This window comes from Manacus vitellinus, unplaced genomic scaffold (genome assembly GCF_001715985.3).
Source record: "Manacus vitellinus isolate BGI_N305 unplaced genomic scaffold, ASM171598v3 scaffold_1_pilon, whole genome shotgun sequence".
NCBI classification, from domain to species: Eukaryota; Metazoa; Chordata; class Aves; order Passeriformes; family Pipridae; genus Manacus; species Manacus vitellinus.
The window spans coordinates 32,223,254-32,249,368 of record NW_021939396.1 but is presented as its reverse complement, the minus strand read 5'-3'; the positions used below and the strand labels follow the sequence as shown (position 1 = coordinate 32,249,368).

Here is a 26,115-nt window from a genome sequence, read left to right as displayed (position 1 = left end):
ACTGCACTCCCAGCTACTCAGCTTAATGTAATTTCTAGATCTCACCTAAAATTCCATGTCAGATTTGACATGACTTGGCAACGAAGAAAATGAAGCTGACTGGGGCTTCTTTTGCAAATGATTCAACTCCAACTTTGGAAAACAGTGCACCTCTAAAATGAGTCTGGAAATAGCACAGTGCCAAAGGCCAGTCCTCCAGGAAGCAGTAGACAGCAGTCCCTACAAAACATTTCAAAGTGAGGGTGAGAAACAAAACCCAAGCCCCAAATACCTCTTCCCAGCAAAAACACTGCCAGTGGTGGTGAAGCAATGGAAAGGGCAGAACACTAATAACATACTTACTTGTGTCCTTGTCTGATTTCCACAAGGTGTTAGTTGGCAACATCATGTGGCTTCCACGAGAGCTGACAGATTGGTATTTTCCAAATTTTTCCAAATATTTTGTTTTTCTTCCTCTGTTATTCTAATGCCATTAGCAGGAACTACTAGCTACTTAAAAACCAGAAATAGCAATGTAGAATATTAATATAAAACAAAAAATGGATTTTTCCCTGGTGTATCAGAATAGGAAAGTTTATTTGCAGTCATATAAAATTAAATGTTGGCAGTTACAAAGATGGATGGTTTGAGTAGTCAAATGTAAGAGTTTTATTTATCATTCATAGTTGTACTGAAGAATGAGAGTAGGGAGCATTTTCTATTGCAAACCATTTGCTTTAAAGTGGGTTAGACAACAGGCTCAGTGACACACCATTTTAATTCTGCTATCCTAAAAAATCTTGGCAACATCTATCTATCTATCTATCTATCTATCTATCTATCTATCTATCTATCTATCTATCTATCTATCTATCTATCTATCTATCTATCTATCCATCTATCTATCTATCTAAATTCACACAGTTAATAGGCTGTGGAGGGACTTCAGGACACGTACCCCAGAGATTTCTGTCTTTTTCTGTGACCTTCCTGGCACGTGGAGGTGCACCCCAACTGTGCAGAGGTAATGGGGACAGGGAAAGAGTTTCAGAAGGGGCCAGAAGAGGGATTTCAACCAGCCTCCCCTTGATTTACAGCATCCTCACCTGAGGCCCATATTGTTACAGCATGCTGCTGTCCACCATGCTGTGGCCAAGCTGCCATCCACACCATGAAGCTGGTGGGATATGGTAGCCAAGAGACTGTAGGACTTCTCACTAGACTCTTGTCCCATCACATTCCTGGGTACAATGCTGGGCAGCTGCTGGGAGGCCATTTGGGAGTACCGGGTGCTCCATACACTGACCCTCCCTGGTTACCTACAGACACTTTTTGCAGTCTTGCAACCCTCACACCTCTTCCCTTTTTTTTTTTCAACCTGGGAGCTGGTTGTTTTCCCCTCCATTTTCCCTTTTTCTTCTGGTTCTTTGTCTGCATGAGAGAGCTGGATGGTTCTGTTAGAGCCAGTCCCTGGCTAAATGGAGAATGGTAAAATGACAGGTGTGCAGCCTTGCCATTGACTAAGAACAGAGGAAGATTGGGGCAGGACTGTGCCTCTCTCTTGGCATATGACACGTGTCTCTTGACATCTATCCTCTACTCACGTTGCAGTGCAGAATTCAAGAGTCACAGCACTGAGAGAAGCAGAAAATTGAAGGAAAAGGCAAAGAAGAATTTCTTACAATATTTTATTGCCTTGCATTGCAACCGTTTGAGTACTACTCACTGAGCATGCATTCCAGTCATTAGTGACATAAATAACAATAATTACTATTTTTAATTTCACTTTCTTGGCCTTACCTCAAAGTTATGTGTGTTATTCTTAGAATGAAAACTATTACAGCTGAACTTTGTTATCAGTGAGCATCTAAGAAATGGAAACTTCAAGCAGTATTGACATGTTCCAAAAAGCAGGCCCCAAGTTTATGAGCTACCTACATCACAACATAATCTTCTTCACTCTGCAGGAATCCTTGCTTTCTTACAAGATGTTGGTTTATGAAGGGTGTTCATAGACGTTCCTTAAAAAAGAATTATTTTTCTGAGTATTGAACATAGAAGCAGGTCCTTGGTGGATCTTAGTTTTGCTTCCATTTTTTAGGCTGTCAGTTTTAAAAGAAAGGGATGGAAAGCTCAGTTTCATTCTTCACATTACATGCAAAAGTTTTTAAATCTGTAATTGTGATTTGCCACTGTAAATTCAATGTTCTAGTGGATTACAGTAGAATAATATATTTCATCTGATTTCTTTTGCCTCAAAAAAATCAGCAGTACTGTACATATAATCATTTTAAGATGCAAAAGTTCAAAATAAATGAGGGACCTGAGGCAACATTTTTTCATATGAGAATGTATTTTCATGTCTCAAATGAGCTGATTCACAGCATAGCATATTTAGGCTACATGGCTGCTATCAGTGATATAGCTATCAGTGATATAGATGTCATATAATGTTTAGCCACAGGCTTGTCAGGGTTCTGGAAATAAATGCTGGGAGCTAAGCAACACTCACAATTTCGTGTTCTTGGTTTAAGACTCATCTGAGATCAGAAGTAATTATGAAAGAGCATGTCTTTATAATATTGTGATCACCCACCAGCCTAAACACCAAAACCTACAAAATGAGCTCCATATAACAGTCAGTGCATTTTCATGGTCAGTGCAGGAGCACACCTGAGCACTGCATTCAGTGCATCAGTGGGAGGAGACAAGACTTAGAGAGGGCTTTTTAAAGCGTGGTCAGCTGGCAAGGGGATTTCAGTCTCCATAAGACCACTACTCTAGTAATTACAAGAAACAGCAAACCTCAGAGGCTTTGTTTATTATTTGCAGAAGCAAACTGCAAAACCTCATGGAATTACAGCCACTATGCTTGTTCCAGAGTTCAGAAGAATCTGTTCAATGTTTTTGTAACTGAGAAAATTCCACTTTGAGCTTTCTAAAGGTAAGCCATTTCTCAGGGAGGATGATTTCTGGCACCTGGCAGCATAGTGGTAATGAGTGGGGCTGGAGATCTTGCAAAAAGGACTGCCAAGGAACAAGCTACACTGCAGCAAAACCCAAGAAAAGAGCTGCTGTAGGAAAGGCCAAAGTGGAAGATACAAACAAGGAAAGGTGTTCAGCATGTGGAAATTGATACTATTACAGATTAGTTTCTTGCCCATAATCTTTTATTCGGCTTATTTTACTCTTCGACAGGACTGAGGGAGATGCTAAAGGCTAGACACACAGAATTCAAGCTACCTGAAGTGAGACTTAGGCACACTTAATGCAACTTCATCCTGTTCCTTACATAAAGCTATAAGATACCATGGTTTGTAAAGTTAAGAGTTATTTACATTTTATTCTTTTACCTCTTTACATGCATCCAGTCTTGCCAGGCACTTCCAGCACCTCAGATATCATTAGGATCAATTTTCTCAGAAAACATGGCAGACACCACATGCAGGGAATGGGAGCAATGCCATCCTTTTGGTCACTACTGCTGCAATAGGACAATTAGTTAAAAATGTCTTACGCTGTCCTAATTCCTTTTCTCAGTCAGAAGACACAAACCCATACTTGATTAAGCCAGCCTTCTTTTTGGCTTGAGAGATGGTTCATCTCTCTTTTTGAAGCCATACTGAAACAGAGCAACAAAACGCAGGTCTCACTAGACCAGAAAGTGAGCACAGGTGCTAACCAGCTTGTCAAGGCTCTCACTGACAGGTAGAGGAGCAAAGAAGGATCTTCACCAGACCATGTGTCTACAATAAAGCATCTGCTGTAAAATGGTCGTCACTGCCTCTCTTCCCCTAATTTAAAGGGCAGCCTTGCTCTGTGCTTGTAAAAGATAAATGCTATTCCTGAATTTCCAGAGATGTTCAGGCTTGTAGAACCTCAGAGGATGTGAGACTTGTTACAGCCTTGAGTGAGATGTCTAAATGGTGGACTCATCCATTAAGCACATGGATTGCTTTGGATGACAGAGGTACTGTGGCACTTAAAAGTTCAGGCATTTGCTTCTGTGAGTCACTCAGACATACATTTCCAGGACACTAAGGCCTTTTTCTCCTGCTGATAAGCAAAACAACTGCTGCTCATCTAACTGAGCCTTCTGTAAACTAGATGCAAGTATTTTTTAATCTATTTAACATCTCAGCTGGGCACAAGAAGGTGCAACTTCTCTGCCTTGGGACAGCAAAGATATGAGGGATGTCTCCTCATTCCCGACACAGAGGACAGAAATATCACAGACTTGCATACAAGACAATTGTTTAATATGTTCACAAATCAATTTTATTAATTTAAAACAAAATTAATGAAGAAAAATTCTGTACACGATTGTGGACACAACACACTTTTTGTACAATAAGGCCCAGATAAACTTTGTCTTTTTTTCAGTCCACGAGTGACTAAAAATTGAAAAGAGCCAAAATAAAAAAAAAAAAAAAGAAGACAACCAACCCCCCCATCACTGTCTACTTTGCTTGAGGAAAAAAAAAGGCTAATTAAAGTCTCAATTCTAAAAACTACCCACGATGTGCTTTATGTACATATGTGAGTACTGCATGAGTTGCAACACTCATACTGGGCAAAGTAAAGCACGTGTGCAAGTCTTGGTAGGATAAAAACCTGTCTGTTGGTAATAAAGCAATCCACAGACTTTGAATTCTAGCAGCAACATGATTCCTCCAACAGAGAAGGGTGTTGATTTGTAGCTACATTGGTGCTTTGTAGCTTTGCAGGTAGCTGTTTTGAGGCTGGTGTTTTTTTGCAATACAAAACAAAAAGAAAAGCTGGAAAATGAACCAACAAAGCTGAGGCTTCTTTTTAATACGATATTTAAACTGGGCAAAGGGATTTCGTACAATTCAAGCCAAAAAGTCAGACTAACAGTTTATCTAACCAAGTAGCTCATAGCCTTCAAGATTAGAAAAGTCACAAGTCACAGACAGACACAGTCTAGGTTTGTCCTGTAAGTGAGTACAGACAAAAGCAAATTTTAACTCCTTGGCGATAACCATTTCAGCATTTCCATTGCCAGCAATGGATGTTATATCTTAGGAAAATCTGACTCCTGGTGGAAGAGGATTAAAAATCTTAAACGTATATGAGCATTCTTGTTCAATTTCTCCAAAATATTCTCATTTCTAATTTCTAAAAATATTGACGACGATATTTTCCTTCGTTTTTGGATGAGACAAAAACTATTTGATACCAAGATTCCAGTTTAAGTTACATCTCAAAATATATTTGTGTTCTTTCTCTATTTCTTTATGGAATGACTCTCCTAATTAATTTTTCAGTACTCTAAAAAAGGGTTAATATGTTAACTTTAAAAGAGGAAACAAAGACAGCAAAGGACTCCTCTTCAGTTGTGTTTTATCTGTATTTCCTTCGACGGGGGGGACACACAAAATCAGTCTTCTCATAATCAGAGTGAGTGAGAGAAGAAAAGGGTAGAGAAACAGCTGAGAACAAAACCCAATTCCTATTGACACTTGACATCCATGCTTTTGGTCTTGACAAATTTATCTAAAAAAAATCCATTATCTACATATTTATATCCAACACATTGATAAGGCATTGCACAAGTTTGTGCACAAGTGGCCTCATTCTTCACCAACAAGGCATTACTATCTTTCAATAGCATTTACCTTAACAATATGTAAAAGAATCATTCATTATTACAAATTTACACAAAAAAATTCTTCCTGTACATGATTGTCTCAGTGATGTACCTATTAGTTTAAATTAGACATATTTTAAACTACTCTGTAATGTGCTAAAATCAAAAGTAGTTGCTGTACCATAAGGCAAAGGCTTATAATAGCCTTTAATCCTATTATACATATCCTCAGTTATATGATGTCAAAATATAGTCTGTTCATAAATAAGTAAAGATGTACAGAGTACCCTGGGTATGAGAAACCAAAAAGTAAACCTTCTTTACAAGAAAATTACTCCACCGGTATTTTGCAAAATCTCAGTCTTCATTGTGCAATCAAGTTTGCTGTGTTGAAGAAATGGTGTGTGTCACATTGAAGAGACTACAAACTACAAAGCATTTGCAGGTCCTTTTTTTTTCTTCACAGGTATGAACCTTTTCTTTCCTTTCCTTTCCTTTTTTTTTTTTTCTTTTTTCTTCTCTATGTCTTTTTGGTAGCAATATGGTAAAGGTGAGTTGTTCAAACACTCGCATGGCTTATTTTCATTGGACTCACAGTACCAGAGCCAACAGCTGTTCTGAAGAAAAAGACATGCTCCTCCGTTTACTGAAAGGGCAAGGGTTAAGACCAATTGCAGCTGTACGTCAACATGTTGAAATCACAAAGTTCTGTAGTCCAATGCTGACACAAGACACAGGCATCCCATCCACAGGCAGAAGGAGGCTCTGAGGTTTGAAAGTGCTGCTGAGCTGCTACAAGTACTCCAGTTCCAAGGCATGGTGAAGGGCCATAAGGTCAGAGTGGCTCGAAATCCTCCAAAATGGCATAGCATGCTGTGAACAGCACAGACAACATGTAAAAATAACTCCAAGCATTTTGGTATTTAGACCCACCCATTGTCTTTCACAAGGATAAGAGAACAGTTCAGGGAGAGGAAAAGAGCTCCTAAAACCTTGAGTCCTTCATGTTTATCTCTGGTTTCTTGGACCCACCCCCTAAGCATAAATTCTTAATAATAACAAATCTATTTCCAATAGGAATTACAGCAATCATGTCAGGAAATCATAAGGAAGGGAGGGGCCTCCAATCTCTTTATATGAAAAACAAATTTCAGCACACTGCAGAAGAAAATATTACTTCTGGAAAAAAAAAAAGAAAAATAACATATACATGATGTATGTGAGTTGTTTGAAGAAGGGGACAGAACTTGATTTAAAAAAAAAGGAAGCAAAAGTATTACTTACTATAAAAATGTGTTTGCTGCTTGTGGAACTACCACTGGCAGGTGAGTTAAAAACAGAGAAATGGTGATTCAAAATAACTCATGTTGCTCACATAATTTTGAAAAGAATTTTATCCCAGAGGTTTGTGTAACCTTGTTCATTGTTTGCACTGATCTTAAAACACCTTTTCCATATGGGACATTAAAATAAAAACATATTTTTTTCCTTTTAGTTGTAATAAAATCTGTCTGGAGCACAAATACTCTTGCAAAGAGCCTGAATAAACCAAAAGCACAAACACCAGGAAGAAGCACAGATTGCCTCATCCAGGAAAGGCAAAAATCTGATTAAGAACTATCTTTATACTCTAAACCAGGGATTATAGCATCAACAAGAACTTTTGCATAAATTAAAAAAAAAAAAGATAACCATCAGCTTTTGTCAGGAAAATATCCTATAAATCCCATGGGAAAATAGTTTCAATTCGACAATATTCTGAAGGCTAACATGATCTTGTTCACCTTTTCACAAGGTCAGCTTGTGTCCTGGCATCTTAAGGAGGCAAACCACAATCCATTTATTATCACAATAGCTTCTAAGTTTCCCAGGCATTTTATCTACAACTTCTCAAAGAGGCTTTCTTCAATCTACTTCAGCACCTTCTGAGGAAATTCCTAATCCAGTGAAATCAGTGGCAAAACTCCATCTCCTCTGTCACTTCTACACTGACCTCTTTTTTTCATTCAGGTCTTCCCAGATTTTAAGTTAGAGAATAATTTTGAAAACAGTGTTAAATGCTCTGTTTCCAGCTGCATGTTTACTGCAAGCCCTGTAATTTTTACACCTATCTCGGAAGGCAAACACCTTAACACAGGGCCTATCACAAATTTGTCTTAAGAAGCTCAGGTGAACTTCTGTCTATCAGTGTATAAATAATTATTTTTAGAAGAATGCTGCTTCAATCCAGATAATGATGTGATAATTAATTGGGTTGAATTTATAAAATAGAGATTTTTAAAAGGAACATAATTGCCTCGGTACTGGCAAGTCTCTTTGATGTCAAATGGCAACTGTTAAAAGAACAATCAACTGTTGCTCTGGCAAGAGCCAGAGAAAATAATACTGAAGTAATTAATATTAACGAGCAAGACTAAAGAGCCGTACATGATCAGCAAGAGAGCACTCTAAGGAACCTGGAAAATGTGCACCCAGTGCAGAACAAGCATTAGCTTGTACAGTTGGACAATTAGAGGGACTGGAGAGTGAAGGAGGTGGCATTGAGAACCCAGTGCCCATGTTTTAGGGTTTTCACTTCAGGTTAGTTCCAGTCTGCCATCACAGAAAAAGTGCCCATTAGTAGTTGGAGAGCATTTGCTGAGGACCTGGACAATACAATGTTCTTTAGTCCCATACAAAAAATCTGGGTTTTGGTGGATTTTTTTCCCCCCTAAACCCAGTCTGTGATGTTAACCAAAGCATAGTGAGGGGGAATGACTGAAAGGTCTGCTTTGATGTGACACCTGATCTGAATGAAGACGTAATATGGATGCATCAACCCGTGCCTATATTCAGAGTAGGCCTAGCTTCTAGAGCAAAGAAGTATCTTAAGGAACAAAACCAAATGACACCAAAACACTTTTACAGATAAATCCTTTCTTTAAGCAGGAAGTGTTAAACACTATGACACCTGCTTTTTCTACATCTTCAGTCTAGACTTCCATTGTATGTCTCTATGCTCCACCAGCAACAGAAACTAGATGCAATTAGCTCACTCAGTTACAACTCCACATCCCTGTCACATCACACAGACAGCCCATCCTCTGCATTCTGTCAGGCCAGACACTGCTTCTTTCCAAGTCAAATCTTTCCTAAGATTAATTTCTTACCTATGTTCAGTAAATGAACCAGCAAGAGCAAAACAAAATAAAGATTACTAATCATGCCATTCTCTGGAGTTTGCAAAAGCTTCTGTCCACTTATCTCTTACTTGGGCTGCAAGATCTTGGCAAATTTTTTTCTCTCTCATAGGGGTACTCCATCAAGGACAAAGGATCACAGGTTTGCGTTTGCAGCAGGTCCGTGCCGTATTTGCCAGCTGACTGCACGGGTAGGCAATGCTCAGCAGTGCTGCCTCCTTTTCTTGTGAGGTTGCAGCTTCCCTCTTGTCTCACAAACCTTGTGCAGGTAAGACCCATCTGCTCTCCCTGACAGCCAGCCATAGCTCCCTGCTCCTCAGTCAGCTCAGCACCAGCTCTGCCTCAACCAGTGGGTCAGGGAGGTGTAAATAGCATACCTATGTTGTGGTGTGGCAAAGAGTTCAGTGTGACACTGCCTTTGCCTGGTGTCTCTGCAGAACCCAAGAGTCGATGACACGAACGCCCTCCAAGGTCATACAGCAAACCAATGAACAGGGAGAATTGTAGTAATAAATTCTTGGCTTCCGGCTCCCACTTCATGCAGCTCCAGAATTATACTGCTTCCCTAGTAACAGTCTCAGCATCACAGAGTGTACACACACCAGGCAGCTAGAGCAGTTAAAGGCTCTGATTGATTTAACAGAAGGTTTAGCTTCTGCTAAATCAAATTACAGCAACTCTTGCTAGATGCCCTTGTGCAATATCAAGTTTTGGATTACCCTGTTTATGGGTCAGCTGTTGATGGTCAGATTTTAGACCAACAGTGCTAGTGGTCATTACTTTCACTATTATCTCTGTATTTCAAATTCAATTAAGTGTCCTCTGTTTTCTTTCTGCCTTTTTGTGAAAGGAGTATACCTCTATTTACTCCATGTAGTCACAGGAGTGAAGTGTGAAATAATACTAGAGAGTCCTGTGAAAAAAGGGGCTGTGTAAAACTCGGGATTATAATTATTTTCAGTTCTCCTGCATATAGGCCAGAAGACCAGCCTCACACCCCAAGGAATAAAGCATGCCAGGACCATGGTGGCTGCATGGGGCTGGAATGTGCACACTCTCTGCACAGCCAAACGTGGCCAATCCACATTTCTATCAGTCTGACCCTAGAGCACAGCCTTCATGGCTATGAGGAGGGAAAACAAACCTGATACACATCTATATAGATTGATATGTTTGTGTATATATAGTCTCACGCACATATGTTCCTAAACACACATGTGTTTTCATGAGGCATGTACACTAATTCTCACCTTATCTAAGATAATAAATGATTTATAACATGAAACAAAGTAACAAAAATTATCATACAAAACAGTATGTATTATTCCTGTATTAGCATGCCCTGTTTATTCACAATTATTCAGCCATGATGAAAGTGGCAACACACCCAGGAGACAGACGTGCATTTTTTCTTACCAAATGTCTGGGCAAGAGATCCTTTGTATATATACTTAGTAAATATTGCCATTAAAAAGCCATTTCTGCTGACACTTAGCACATGTCATGTAGAACATGTGTCTTCTAAGCAAACTGAGAAATGATAATATCTCATTAGCTGTTGTGGGAGAACAGATTAAAAATGCTAACCACTAATAAATAGGTGGTGAAACTGGATGCATTAGTATGTAATGAAACTGTAAGGCAGCTTTTCTTATTGCATATTGGAAGAATAGCCATCTAGACTCATAGTAAAACAATGATTTTATGTACTATTTCAGTATCTTCCAAGTAAATATGAATCTTTTGTCTTTTAAAAAACATAAATTGTTTTGTAGCTGATACTTAGTAATAAAACATTTATGATTTTTTTTATCATTAAATTTTGATGACATTTTGAAATTAAATATGGTGGCAAAAGTTTCAATTTGGTTTTGATGTAAAAAGTATGAAAAGTGAAATTATTAATTTAGCAAACCTAATAATTATAAAATTATTAAATAATGTAGAACACTAAGTTATTTTATTTCTGAAATAGAAGTAGTATTATTTTCCAGCATGTACCTACTGAAAGAACAAAATTACAACTATTTTGCTTCACGAAGTGAAGTGTTTCTATTAATGCACATACAAAAAAAATCCTGTTTTTGACAGCAACACCAAAAAGTGCACACTATCTTCCTTCCCCCAAATGAATACATATTTATACAAAAACCTTACTCCTGAGATTTGTGATGGATTTGAATAGAAAACTCATCAGTTTTTGTCATTTTTCACAGTATTTTTGTTGTATTCCTGCCAGATTTGCTAAGCGGCTGTCTTTATTTCCTACCCCAAACCCGACTAGCACAGTGTGACTGTGAGCTTAAAAGCAGTGGCATATTGGATACCCATTTATATTCTATTTATTGCTCCACAAAGATTTATGATTTTTCCTCATGATTTCCCTCTGAGGCAGTATGACCATTCCGGAGACAAAGGGAGAAGCCCAGTTGCTCAGGCTCTCCCGAACCACCTGATGTAAAATCCAGCTCCTCAGTGCAGAGAGCCTCCTCCTTTGTCTCTTCTTACAAATTTGAAGTCCTTAGGAGGATTCTCCTAAGTAGAAAAACTCAGGAGCTGTTTTTTTTTTCCGCCTTACAAGTCTTTTCCCTTACATGTCTCCAAAAGCAAAGTCAAAAGATGAGCTCAAACAAAACAAAACACAACAAAACCAAACCAAACCAAACCCTCCACAAACAAAGCACAAAGCAAAGCCAAGACAATGGAGTCTCTGGCAGAAAACCCTAGAAACTTATTCTGCAAATAGCTGTGTCATTGCAGTCGGCTCTGATCCACAAGGCACCTGCACTGGTGCCAGCACCTCCCGAGCACCCCTTGGCTCTCACACTGATTTCTCTCTGCCTTCCTCTCCCTCCTTTCCTGGGAAAGCTGATAGGAAGGTAGCAACCTTCACACGAACCCTGGTGTTAGAGCCAGGCTGGCTGGTTGCTGCACTGATCCAGAAGGGTATGATTAGTCCTCAATCTGCAATGCAAGCGTCCTGAGAATTTTAATTGTCTCATAAAATATTTTGTTGGAAGTGACAGCTAAACAAAGGTGTTGATACCAGGGCTTGACCAGTGCTACCAGAAATGAAAGAGTGTGCAGTTTTCTCAGTGTATTGTATTTACTTATATCAATCAAAAGAGGCATTTTACGAACAAACAGTTTATCCTAAAAATGTTTCTCAAAAGAGCAATTATCTTTTAAATGGTAATAAAAGTTATAATTACTGAATTTTTATGAAAATGACAATAATAAAAAAATCTTAAATGTGTCCTTTATTTTTCCTATTGTTGTATTGATTCAGAATTTTCTGTAAATGAAGGACATAAATGAAAATCTTGTTTTATGAAGCAATTCATAAATTACTGGTAAATTATTTTTAATAACATACTTTAACTTTCTTACCTCCTAAGATGGAAGTTTATCTTTTTTTTTCACTAAATGAACTCGGAATTAAAAAATCTCTCAAATTAAATAGGTTTGAATTCATATGCTCACTTTAAAAGACTGGAAAAGATATTATAGTTTTTTACATGTAAGCAAAGAAGTGCTATTTAACAAACGGTGTACTGTTTACACTCTAAGTAGTGTAAAGAAACATACAAACAGCTTCACTACAGGCCAAACCCCTCCAGCAAACTGCTGTGCAAAGGGGTAACAGAAAACTTGTCCCTGGCTTGAGAATACCACAAAACCCAACGCGCTGATAGGAAGGCAGGAAGGAACCAGCTACCAAGGTTCAGGGGATAAGCACCATAATGGGGTACATCACAGGACAGTTATGGCACTTTGGATTGATGTGCTTTGGGTGACTTTGTGGAGGTAAAGCTTCTGTTTTGTTTGCATGCTTTCCAGAGAAGGTCTAGGCTTTTACTGTTTTCTCATATAGTAATACTATTTATTCCTTAGACAGGGCACACGTCTTTAACCTGAAGCACAGTACACACTAGGGTGCATGCCCATGCTTGCTCCTCCTAGTAACCCTAAAAAAAACCTGAGGAGCAGATAACCACAAAGACATCATCTGAGTTGGAAGCAGCTCCTCATACCACAAGGCATTGGGTGGTTTCCGCTCTTGCAGGATGAGAGGGCCAAAATTTAAGAGGCAAATCCTGCTTCCATAGTGTGAAATGATGATTTCTTTTTTGGTGGAGTAAGAAGCAGGACAAGAATCACAGAAGCATTTTCCTTTATCAAATTAGTAGTTTCTGCAGAAAGGCAGGGCTGCTGGTCTACTTATTGACTTCTCTGGCATTCTGCAGCAGATAATTTAATCCAGAGCATCTAACATGCTTTCAACCTGAAAATTCCTTCCTCCAAAAAAGAATACACAGAAGTAATGGCACAAAGGAACTTTCTATACTGCTACTCCCCTTAGCGACTGGAAAGGCTTTTTCTTATGCTTTTCTGAATCATGTTTCCTGTTGAAAAAAGCACTGAAATAGATAATGTTACCGAAAGGACTACTCCTGCCATTATCACATACAACACTACTTCACTGAGCAACAGAAAAGGAACAAAGGGAAGGAATTCTTTCCCCCCCCCCCCCGATCTTAAATACAGCTTTTAAAATGTAATCATTTACTGCGGGAAAACATTTCTCCGCAAAGATGAAAGGCATTTCTGAAGAAGAAAGGAGAAAACTGTTCCCGCCAGTCCGCCAAAGGGATATATGAAACTGAGGCTCAGCAAAGTGGTGGGCTGAGCCAGGAACCTACCCACAAGGCTTAAGGGGCACAAAAACCAGATTTCATGAAGCAAAACCAGTCAATGGTTGTTAAAACACCATGTGGACTAATTAATTTCACTTCTCCAAGAGATACAGAAGTATCACAGAGAGTTTTGTGGTAAAAAAGCAGCTGTGTAAAAGGAAAAGAGAACAGAAATGCCCCTTTTCCTACTCTTTCTCCTGTTATTTAAATAGCCAATATTGTACCTCATTTCTCCAAGTGAAGAGTCTGTATCTGCTGCACTTGGGTGTAACAGCAAGGCTAAAAATAATGCCTTTTATTTGTTAGTGGAAAGTGTTGCTTTTTATGGAGCTTAATCCACATTGGGGGAAAAAAATGGAAATTTTTCCCTTCTTCCCAGAGGAAAGCAAAAAATAATAAAGATAGTCACAGAGTAATCTCTGCACAGTTATCTGAGGTTATGAATGTATGCCAAGCCACAGGCAGTTGCCTGAACGCAGAATCCAAATTATGGACACATGAGAAAATGGAAATTTCTGTATACCTACTCCAATCCTACATACCTTTTCAAGGTTTAACATATACATATTTCATACAGTCAAATAGCATGCTGCCTTTGATCAGTAAGAATTGCCATTTTTTGCTTACATTCATAACATCCTATGTGGTATTTTGGGTTGCCAGTGAAAACAGAACTATTAATTCTTGGCACAAAAGCCAGGGTCCATTTTCTGGCCCCTTTTTGAAACACATCAAACGTATATAGCTAGCTTCATGTATCTTTTGGAGAACAGCAGGACACATCATTATCTACAGTTTTATGCAGCTTACTACTAGATATGGTGAAAACATATTTCATAAGGCAAAAACACCAAGTCTAAATGTCACTGTCCCATGTTGAGGAAAAGACAATTTTGCTTTCAGATTCTTGAAAGTAACCTGCACTGAAAAAAGGTCATTACCTTTTTTGCACCTTGTTCTTCTTCGACACCATCCCCTATAACAACGTACACTACTTTCCTTCCAAATCTTTGAATTATTCGCTCAAAACAGCTTTCCTTTCCTGAAAGAAAAAGATCAGAATATTCAGGGTAGGTGGTGATGGGGTGATATCAAATAAATAACTTTTTAGCCCGGATGTCCCCAACACTTTGAATACACAAGTAGAACTATTGGGAGGGAAGAGCTTCTCCCACAGGATGATGTATCAAGGCTGATTGCAGCTTTACTGCTGCCACAGTAGCTGACAGGAAACCCAAAAATCTACACCATGAGGTCCTTCAGCACAACTGCTGTGGTAGACATAGCATACTAGAGGGCTGCAATATCATCTTTCTTTTCTCATTCCCTAATCTGAGACAGGTTTTGTGGGGATTTTCCCTACTAGGAGAATTCTCTACCATTTGTTTATGGCCAGTAGCCTGAATCGAGCAAATTGATTGCATCTGAGTTGAAATTCTACCTTTTTCTCCAAAACCTGTGACAAGATTAATCACAGCTCCTAAAACAGTAGTATCCTGACTCAGAAGGTCACCCAAAAGATTTAGATTTAAATGCCTGTAATCCAATACATGGGCAAGGTCCTTGATACTTCACTGGGATCCATTAACATGGCTCATTCCTTCACTGCACAGACCTAGTGATATGATCTTAGTGGTCCAGTCCTATGCATAAGTACCACAGAATCATACAATGTTAAGGCTTGAAAGGGACCTTAAAGGTCATCTAGTCCCAACCCACCCTGCCATGGACAGGGACACCTCCCACTAGACCACGTTGTCCAAGGCCTTATGCAACATGGCCTTCAACACCTCTCCAGGCATGAGGCACCCACAACCTCCCTAGGCAACCTCTTCCAGGGTCTTATCACCCTCAACGTAAAGAATTTCTTCCTAATAGCTAACCTAAATTTCCTATTTTTCAATTTTTACCTATATTGTAAAGGTTCGGGTACTGGTACTGAGAAACTAGAAAAAAAGGAAATGCTTACAGCTGATCTTTTTCAAATGTGCCCATTCTGAAAGGTCACTTGAGTCTGGTCATGCTACATACTTACCTGTGTGCCTGCAGCAATGGATGGGAAAAATTGTGTTTTTAAAAATAGTTATTTCAAGAAAAAATAGCTTGGAAATTGAAAGAAGCTTTCTGGCCAGCAGAGAGGCCTAAACACTCAATGATATCCTTTAACAGTAGTGCCAGGCATAAGAAACCTCCAAGACTAAGTTGAAACAATGCTTGAATATTATTAATTGTGTCATATCACAAAAATCTCATGATTTCCTGTGACAGTGACTGAACACATTTTTCCAAAAATACTCTTTTGTCCTGTGTACATGAAGTTACAAGTGAATATTTATTAAAATATATTTTAATTAAAATGTATATTTAAAGTATTATAATTCAAAGTTTTAATTTACTATAAAGTTTTGACAGATGACACTGTTACTTTTATATCCAGCAAATAGTTTTAAATTTTTTACGGCAGTGCTTTCACAAGTCTTTGTAAAACTGTGAACCAATTTTTGTTTGTTTTGTTTTTTTGGTTTTTTTTTTTTTTAAAAACAACAACAAAACATACAACAAAATATGCCACAATTTTTCCTTGGCCATTTGAGCTTCCTGTATTATGGATATTTAAGAACACATGAAAAATGTTTTCTTGTAGCCCACAATTTTGAGCGAATCTGAGACAGAACAGACACATCATAATCACATTAAAAACTACAAGCACTGTTGCCATCTGGTCTGATGCACTTCTACATACTCAGAATGACATCTTTTATACTGAACCAGAAAACAGAAATAAACATTTGCCTGGCTGAAGTTTACTAAAGTCAGTATGAGGGAATTTAAATAATTACATTCTGCAGCAAAACATTCTTGCTTCTGGTAAATTGTTTACCAAAATTTGCTCCAGAGCCCACGAAAACAAATGAAGCCAGGGCTTACCTTTACAGAATATCTTCTGCTACTCTGGGGACACTCCAGGGTTCTGTTCTTACAGCCTACTAAAAAGCCTTTTCAACTGCTACACAGCCCCACAGTTTTGAGAAATGATGAGAAAAAGTAATTATATTTCTTCCTAACAGAGGTTGCATCAGTGTTAATAGAACTGTATAAAGCTTTCTGTGCTGGATCATGACAAACATTTGAAACACACTTTTAGGATGCTTTAGCATGAAGTGTTTCATGACATCAACTATTACTAATCTCTCTATTTTCTACAGTGAAAGCATGTCAGAATTAAACACAGACCACAATTCCTCTATTCTTTTTTAGAATTACAGCTTTAAATGTATCACAACATGATAAAAATAGCTCACCTATTTTAGTTGCACTGTAAATATTCTCTATGGGAAATACAACTCCTAGTCCATACAATAAGACTTTTGCCAGAGCTGGAATTAGCTGAGTAGTTGTCACAAGAATGTTCACACAGTTTGTCCTATGGAAGAAAAAATGCAAACACCCTTTTTTAACAAAGCAAAACATAAAAAACCAAAAGCAGGAGAACCTTAACCCTCCCATCAGAACCCCTCATTATTATTGCCACTTAAAAAGAATGGGTTTTTTACCACTTTCCAGGAGGGTAAGATAGAGTGGCATAGTCAGACCAAAAAAGGAATGACAATAAGGTCCTCCAGGTTCAGCATTTTGCCCACCAGACCAGGCAGTCTCTTCTAGATCATCAGCAGACACCCTAGAGATTCCTTGGTACTCTTCGTACTCACCTCGAATGAATGAGGGTGAGTGCTTTCAGTGCAAGTGTTAACCAAGAATCTGTCAAAGCTTCGATTTCTGCTCTTAGTTGTAACCAAGCCTCTCTTTTTGCTGGACCAAGAAGACCTGTGGAGTAGATAAGGGCATGTCTGCACTGATATTAATTAATTCTCTGTCATTTTCCTTCCCTTTCGTGAGCTCAGAGACAATTTTCTACACACTGCAAAATAAACAGCTCACTAAACTCTATTAGGTTAAAAAAGGGACAGAAACCAGTTCTTCCCATTTACTACTTCTAATCAATATTTGTTCGACACTCCAGAGTCACTTGCCTCCAACATTATTTTTGTAGGTGTTATATATTTCTTTTACTCGTCTGTAGCGGAAGGCCAGTTTCCGCATCCAGTCCACTCCTCCGCGCACCCCTGTCGCAAGGCACAAATTTGCGCTGGTGGCAGCCGCGGGAAAGCCATCTGTTCCGAAGTTATAGGTGCTAGTCAGACATAAGAAAACCCCTAGATTAATAAAAGGCAACAGGCTACATTGAACCACCAGCTACTCATTTTGCTGGGTTGCAAAGAAGGAGGCAGTAAAAAGAGTGCAGGCTACTGTAAGCATTCCAGCAGCCCATCACTTTCCCGGGAAGGGATTTGCAAAGCAACTTTTTATCTTAATGAATTCTCTTGTACCTTAAATCTTGACCGTTGTCATCTGAAGACACGTCATCAATGTGAACCTGGTCGCATTCCTAAGGTGACAGAAAGACTTTATAATTTTCTTGATCTCGCAAATCTTGAAAACAAAGCTATAAAAAAACCCCTATGAACAATTTACTTATCAGGAATATTTTTAATTGTGGAAATCAGTAGATGGCAGTCTTGTTAAAACAACTGTTTTACCTATTTCCTTGTGCTCATTTCTTAAAATAAATGCACACCGTCATTAGCTACTACTGTTAAATGGCTTTCCAGAAACACATTTTTGTGTTTAGAAAGGAAAGTGGTTAAAAACAATTAGCATATGTGTTCCATAAACGTTCTTGTAGCCTTTCAGGTACCTTAAAACATCATGCTGCTCAAAGCTGATTCAGTCAGTGCATAAGTGTAACTGAAACCAGACATTTTGGTAAATGTAACATATTAGAAAAATTAAACCTGATGCTAACCGCCAATGAAATTATGACCTCTGATTGCTGTTGAGCCACACACCAACACAGCCTGAGGCCAGTGTTTCAGAGGAGCGCAGATGAAAAATCTGTTCCTAGTTTGCCATTCATTTGAGAGTTGTGAGTTTCCTCCTCTCTCTTTGGTCTTAGTGCATGAAAGCAGCATGCCAAAATGAAGAAAATCTGAACAGAAATAGCCGAATCAAACCATCTTTCTTCAGTAACTTGTATGCAAACTACCACGGCACATTCAAAATTAGCTTTGTCCATCTCTAAATTAAACCTGGTAATGCGTATTGTTTATCTACAAAAAACCGAAACCGCTGGAACATTACTTTTAATGTTTTAGCTTTTGGCAGGAAAACAAATAAACCTCTGACACTCTAGATCAATATCATTTCAATGCTTGTAATAATAACAGATTTCAATTATTTTAATAATTTCCTCTTCTCTCTCCTAATGTGAAGTCCTATAACAAACACGATCTCTTTTAAAGATGAAAATACTGCAATTCTTTATTTTTGTGTTGCCTTCCTCTGAACAAATTTTTCTCTCTCCATGGATTTGTGAGGAAGGGAGGAAAGATAGAAGTGGAAAGAAACTCAAACCAGCTGTTCCCTAACAGAATTAAAATCATGACCCTCAACCCTTTTTCTAAAACATCTATTTTCCAGCCAACCCTCTCCCAGCAAGCAGCAAGCTCCAAGGAGGAAAAGACTTTGACCCTGTAACCTTCTCCTCCTCTCCTGAGGTCAACAACCTCAGATAAGAAAAAAGCTGAAGGAGCCTATTTGGTCTCACATGGTGGCTGTGGATTCTAGATTTTTATAAAGTAATACCTCAGAAACTAAAAATGCTTTGAAGAACAAGGTGTGGTCTTTTGCACTTTTACAACATATACTAATTCATACTGTAATGCATACTGTTTCCTATCTTATACATAAGTAGCTTGTGCTAGAGAGAGAGGTAGGAGTGACAACCAGAACAGGAGAGACAATACTACATTTGCTCATATTTAACCAACATCCAGTGACTTTACTCCTCAGACAGATGAAACTGCAAGTGTGAACATATGTTGCCAGGCTTTGAAAATCAACTTGGCTAAAAAAAGAGCCAGAAGCTTCTTCAAGAGGTTATCAAATTCACAGAAATTATTGTTATTATTTTGCTGTTTAAAACTGAAAGCAAATGTCCATCCAAATGCATACGAAGTTAACAATTCAAATATGAACTGAGTGTAAGCTAAAGAAAGGACACCCTCCTGAATTCATTCTAATTACTCTTCAACTTCTCAGTGACTTCTCCTTCCCCAGCTTGGAAACTGTGAATGACAACTGGAACGAGCTGCTGGAGAAGAAGACTCAAAATAGAAATCTGGGAAAAAGGAACAAGTTTTATTAGTAATGACAAAACTAAAGGAAGGAGTAGAAGCTCATCTTCTCACAGGAGCAGATGAAAGAAGGAATAACTCAACAAACTTCCAAATTGAACACTCTCAGGCAAAAGACAAAGACAGGAAGAATGGGACCACTACATCTTAGATCCCATAGTTAGAGAGAACCCGGAGACTTGGAACCTCAATTTGCAATTTGAGGTCTTGGGACCATGACAAGCCCTTGGACATGACAGGCATTCTCCTCTCCTGTCTAACCATCTGCTTGGTAGGTAGAAAGTGAGAACTGAAGTGATACATTAGAAATAGGAAACGTGGTATCGAAAGAAAGAGGTATTTTGGATTGAAAAACCCAGAAAAGAAATCAGAGACTAAAAGTTGCTGGGGTAAAGGTATAGAAACAGTGTCAAGAAAGCAAGAAAAGTAAGGAAAAGGTCACGAACACCACAAATTTCAGTTTAAATACTGAATATAATGGAGAGAGATAGTGTCCTCTTTTGTCAGAAATAAAAGAAGTAAAAAGGTTAAGTCAGGAGGGCGATGAAGCAAAATTAAAGCACAAGAGATACATGTTATAATTTGGAAAGGATTAAAGAGCAATGTGATTGACACCACATTACAACTAAAGGAAGGTCACAAACAGTGCACGACTATTTTGTTCCTCTTGAGTGGCAGGGCATGGCTTTGAGGCTAAATGTGAGCTTTGAGTGCCAGGTATTTTTTCACGCTGTCTAGCTGACTCAGACTTTGGGCTAATGAGTGATGGGTGCATTTTTCGACCCCTGAACATAGTAAGGGAAAAACACTCAATTAGCAATTGCTCTTTTAGCAGGAAAGTTTTTTAGGAATAACTCTTCAAAGATGCCAGTAACATGCCCATCATTAATTGATCTGATCCGTCCTTCCGGCAGAACACCTTGTATTTGTTTTCACCTGCTTGCTTTGTGTGGAGCATTCTGTTTGTGGGCAAAGAGAGACGCTGCTCAGTCCTCTGATTAGTTACAAGCAAGCACCCACACATTCAACAATTAAAAATAGCAGTTAATTCATTATGCACCATAATCAGGGATATAGTAAAACACTGACCAACAAATAAAGTATGCACTTCCAACCAGTATATTTTTGCAAAGGTATATAAACAAAGACTCATAAAATCCTCAAGTACTTCTCAGAAAAGTTTCTGTGATGGAAGCCGACTTACAGGTAAATGGCCATTCAGGGGAAAAAAAAAGTTTGTTTGTAGGCTTACCATTTCAAAATTTTACAAATGTATTTGACACTTTTTTGAAATTTTCATAGGAAATACAGTACTAGTATTCTCCCCTTAATTTCTCTGGCAAAGTGATATCTGAAATTAATACTGGAAGTCCCCGTAGAAACACTGTTATTTATGCAGATGTATTTTATTATGACAGAATCAGTTTAGCAGTCAATTCCAAAGCAGAAAATTAAAATTGTGGGATTCTCTTTTAAAAGGTTGAATTGGTAAGTAAGGAGCAAAATATCCTGTGGCTTACGTATAAAGATTAGGTAGCTAGCTGTGTTTTGCTCCTAAAGGTGTTGACCTTGCAACTTCAGTGTATCCAGTCTGAAATCTTCAGGAGGAATTACAAGTGATGACATGTTTATACTGAAGATTTGGATTTCAGTCAGACAGGCTGAGATGCAGCTCTGCACTTTGGGATCAACCCCTGGAAAGCAAAATGCACTCGGTATAGTTTAGGGATAATACTTTCAGGGAAAATGAGAGTGTCAGCATGTGTAACTTAGCAAATCTACCTACAGTAGTTTAAGAAGTTACTGTCCGTGCTGTCCTTTGCTGCTCTCTCGCACAGCTGCTTGCATGCCACACATCCATGTGTTTGTGTCCCTCAGACCTTTCTGTGCCTCAACTGGTAGCTTAGCTTGAATCTCCTGCAGCTCAATTAAACCAACAGATGTTGCATGGAGTAACTGAGACTTGTTTCTACATTCCCTTTCACCAGTTCTGCTTTGGGGCTTGAAGCAGCAGCAGATCCGTGCTAAAAACTAAAACCTGCTGCAATCATTGCTAAGTGAATGTCTCCAGTGAAATGCAGTAAGCCAAAGAAAAACAACAATCAAAAATGAATTACTTGTACATGGAAAGCTTGTGTCTTCTCCCTGCTCCATTCCCAAAGCATTTGTTAACTTTTTCCTGCTAACTTTTCCTCCTTCTCTCTTCTGTTGTTGTATGATGAGCCAAAAACTCCCAGAGATGCTCCACAATCATCATTCACAGCTCTTAAAATGCCTGGACCTATGTAGTTCTCTGGAATCATTCCTTTAAACTAACTTAGGATCCTTATAAAGATTCATACGCAAAGCATTAAGTTATGGCAGAAATGTTCTGCAAATATTTATATTACTTTGCTCCCTCGCTACCACCCGTCAAGTTGTGTACTTCTGCCATAATTATGTAAAATATGTTTCACTACTCAATTTACTGTAGGAAAACTAATAATAATTAAAAAAAAAAAGAGATTAGGGCTGTTACAAGAGTTCCTCTTATCTGTGCCAATACTTCATGCCAAGTGGAGTGAAGCAATGGCTAGCACGAATCCTCTACATTTCTGTGCTACAAAACTAACAGAAATAAATCTAATAATTATGCTGTCTTTGAATAAACACTGAACTCAAGATAACTCTGGACAAGTTTGCATATTATATAAAGGAATAATGTGAATAATATTATGAGCGTAACCTCAGAGGATGCCGAAGTATTACAGTCTCAAATCTGCTGATTATAGCTAAAATACACTTCCACATTTGGTTAATCTTCTTAATTTACCATGAGAAAACTAACACCACGTTGTCAACTAATTGTTTCAATACCTTAGTCTGCAAAGTCAAAATGAGAGAGGGAAAAAAAAAACCCAACCAACAACCACCCTTCAGAATGAGCTATTTTCCTTTTGGCTTTACATCAGTGTGCCCATTGAGACAGCCTGGAAGCTGGCCAACTTGCAGGAAATGATTGCTGGGATTCTCTGTTCCTCTCGTATCTGTCATTACACAATTATGTCCACTGCTTCATTTTCCCTACTGAACAGTAGAGAAATTTGGTCATGTACATGTGAGAACAGATCTAGCAAAACAAGTTAAAGCTGCAATCCTTTATAAATGTGATGTATCTGGAAAAAAAAAATTAAAAAAAATCCTCGAGTGTACACTGCTGAGTTTTTAATGAAGTTTTTTTATGACAGCAGTACCTCTGTTTATGTCTTTTCCAGGAATAAGATATATATTCTTTGTTATATATACCCTTTCAGATTATTATCTGCTCCACAAATACTCATCACTCCTGTAAGCCATCACAACGTGCTTCTTTGTGAAACACAGACTCACAGATTGTCAGAAAATGTTTTTTCCAGGCAACAATTACATATTCCAAAGCTAGTTAGTGAATGACCATTTAAAAACCCCTTGAAACTGTTGGTTTCTACACCTTTTTAACTCACACTTTTAACTACCTTCCAGCAAAATAAAAAGGAGATTGCTTCAACCAGCCTTTATTCTAATTTTAGGAAGAAAATACGCAAGGATCCCAACACTATTTTTACAGCAGTCATTAAACTTGACAAGTAAATCTCTGGTTTTCACTTGACTAGAAGGATAACAAAATCTTTAGTATGTGTACAGGTTAGAAAATTGACATTTCATAGAACAACAGCTCATCTATATCCTCTGTGTCTATGTGTGCATATATATATACGTATGACTGGTGCCTCGTGCTCCTCTACTGTACTTCTGTACTTGTTAACTATACAAAACCCTCTGCACTTTGCTTTCAAGCTGAGGCAACAAAAGCTGAAGCGCTGAACTTCCTAACCCATCATCGCAGAGTGCCTGTTAACATACAGTGCAAATCCATGTGAAAAAGCGGAGACGACGGTTCGCAGGTTCTCAACACTGGCACTGCATTGGCAGGACCTGTCATCTCTGTCTAGCCTGCACTTTGTGACCCTAACATTTTCTCTTCTTTCCCACCACAATTATTCGGCGCTGAAGAAAAAAAGGTGCAGATTACCTGTGGGTCAGGCACAGGATATTAAGAACAAAGAGAGTTCTTGAAACCCACTTCATTCTGTCTGACAATTTGTGGATGAACAGTCAAGGAATTAAATTGGGCTGTGAAGGCTTTCAAAATGCTCCCATTTTAAACTTATGACTATGAAGAGAAGCTTATAGTGAAAAAAAACCATAACAAAAAACCATCACAAAAAAACCTACCAAAAAACCAAACCCCATTTTTACTCTTAAAATAGCCCATCAAAACAAAAAACCAAACAAGCTTATTATCTATATAAATTATTATCTATTATAAACATTGAGGACTAAGAACTGAAATTATATAACAAACTGTTTCTCACAGCCAATGACTTTAGAGTGCTCTCCTGTGTCGAACATGTAATCTTTTTATAATGCACAATGGATGACATTCTTTTCTAACAGAAAAAGTGATTAAAATCCTATTTTGCTTGCTGACATCAACAAATGCATTTGGATTAAATATGATACTCCTAAAGTAAACAATGTTTGTTCCAAAATAAATACAGATCTTATTCTGCAACTTGTGTTTATTGAAGTAGCTATGCTAAAACCAAGGTTTACATTTTCATTTCAACTGCACCTTGTAACTGGAAGAATCCAATTTAAAATAAAACATGACCTAAAGAAGTATCTAAAGAGCAACTGCATTGTGCCAGTTACATTCACACAGCAAAAGAAAACTATTTTGCTAGTTTTCTTTACTTCATAAGTGCCATGAGACAGATATTTCATGAACTGATATTGTTTCTGTATATACTACTCAATATTCTGAAATCTTTCGATTGAAAAGAAGACCGAAAAGTAAACTCATACCTCTAGCAGAGGGTCAGCAGAGCTCAGGACAACCATAATAAGTACAGTCCTTCAAACTTCAGAGATTTCTCACTTGCTTTAGGGTGTAAATTTGTTGTTCAGGTTCCAGTTCAGAGATACTCCCTATAACTCCAAATGCACTCCTTACATTCCATTTCAGACAAGATAAAAGGTAAAAGTAGTCTATTTCTGTAACGTATCACCTTACTAAGAGAAGTGTTTTAGAGTGCCTCTCTAAGAGTCAGTTCTTATTACAACTTTGAAGAAGTAATTTGTTTTTCCATTTTTGTACATTTTGCAGGGAAAGAGGAAGAGAGGGGTGTCAGAGAAATAATTTTACTAATAGATAGAAATGACTAAATAAAACTCAAGTTTATCTATTTAAAGAGTCTATGTCACTCCTGGAAAGAACAATGTTAAGTTCTAAGTGTCAAATCCGCTATATTTTAAAAGTTCAGCACTTCACATTGTAAATACTTTCTTTATGATATGATTCCTGTTATCTGCAAATATATACTTTTGTAAAGAGAAAAAAATCCTATGATTAATGAAAGCCAGTGAAAATAAAGTATGAAGGAGTTTTAAGAAGTAAAAAAAAGCAAGCCATGAACTTCATCAGAGTGTAATGAACTATTCCCAAACATATTAACTTAAAAGTATACTTTTAGGACATACACACTTTGTTGACACTATATACTAAAGATTTTAAAAATATATTTCAATTTTAAAAAATTTAAAAATTAAAGTTATGAAAAGAATGTTTTTTCCATAAAAGCCTTAAAATAATGTCTAATTTCTCAGGTAATGAGAGGTTCATGTGGAAATTTTCACAAGAAGACGTAATCTCTCTCTTTCAGTCCCACATGATCAATTAATTTAAACTTGAAGGGCCTTTGTGCTGTAGGTGATCTCCCAAATGCACATGTTTAAAAGGAAACTACAATGCTTTGGGTGAGCAAGTCTCCCATCTTTGTAATTGTCTGCTAATGGGACAAGGACCAGGTTTAAAATTCTCTCTGCTAACCTTGTCAGTATAGAGAGCAAAACCATTTGCTGCTATGGGCAGCCTGAAGACCTTTACACAATACTTTGAATTTACTCTTCCCTTTTCTTTCCCACCCTTAATGTTGTGTGGCAGAGGTTGACCCCTATGCTGCTGCTCAGTAGTGGAAGTAGGGAGTGAGTAAGGCACTGCTTCCTTGGCCCAGCTGGAGCAGAGGACAGCTATGCTTTGTGGGAGCTCTGGGACTACCAGCTAGAGAGTCAAGAGTTTTTGTGCCACCTCACAGCCTGTCATGGCTTAACCCCAGTAGGCAACTCAGGGAGAAGCAACAAGAAGGTAAATAAAGTGATAAAGTGATGCTGCAAGCTTGGTAGGCTCCTATGTATTTCAGCTCAGCTGTACATGTGCAAAGAACACTCCATCTGATCTTCTTGAGAAAGGAAATCATATAGGCTCTATTTTCAGTGGCACTAGGATGAAGGTGCTTATCGTTGGCCATGTGAAA

At 38.1% G+C, this 26,115-nt stretch overlaps 1 protein-coding gene across 1 annotated transcript in view; it reads right to left on the bottom strand.

The window, feature by feature from the left end:
• Positions 1 to 4,234: 4,234 nt before the first annotated feature.
• EYA1 (EYA transcriptional coactivator and phosphatase 1) overlaps positions 4,235 to 26,115 on the bottom strand; it is a 157,104-nt gene continuing 135,223 nt past the window's right edge. The window contains exons 15-20 of the mRNA XM_018079435.2: positions 17,855 to 17,913; positions 17,498 to 17,658; positions 17,177 to 17,291; positions 16,769 to 16,890; positions 14,408 to 14,508; positions 4,235 to 6,463 (exon numbers count right to left, since the gene is read on the bottom strand). Coding sequence (XP_017934924.1) covers positions 6,383 to 6,463; positions 14,408 to 14,508; positions 16,769 to 16,890; positions 17,177 to 17,291; positions 17,498 to 17,658; positions 17,855 to 17,913 — 639 coding nt within the window. The 3' untranslated portion in view covers positions 4,235 to 6,382. The remainder of the gene's footprint in view (positions 6,464 to 14,407; positions 14,509 to 16,768; positions 16,891 to 17,176; positions 17,292 to 17,497; positions 17,659 to 17,854; positions 17,914 to 26,115) is intronic.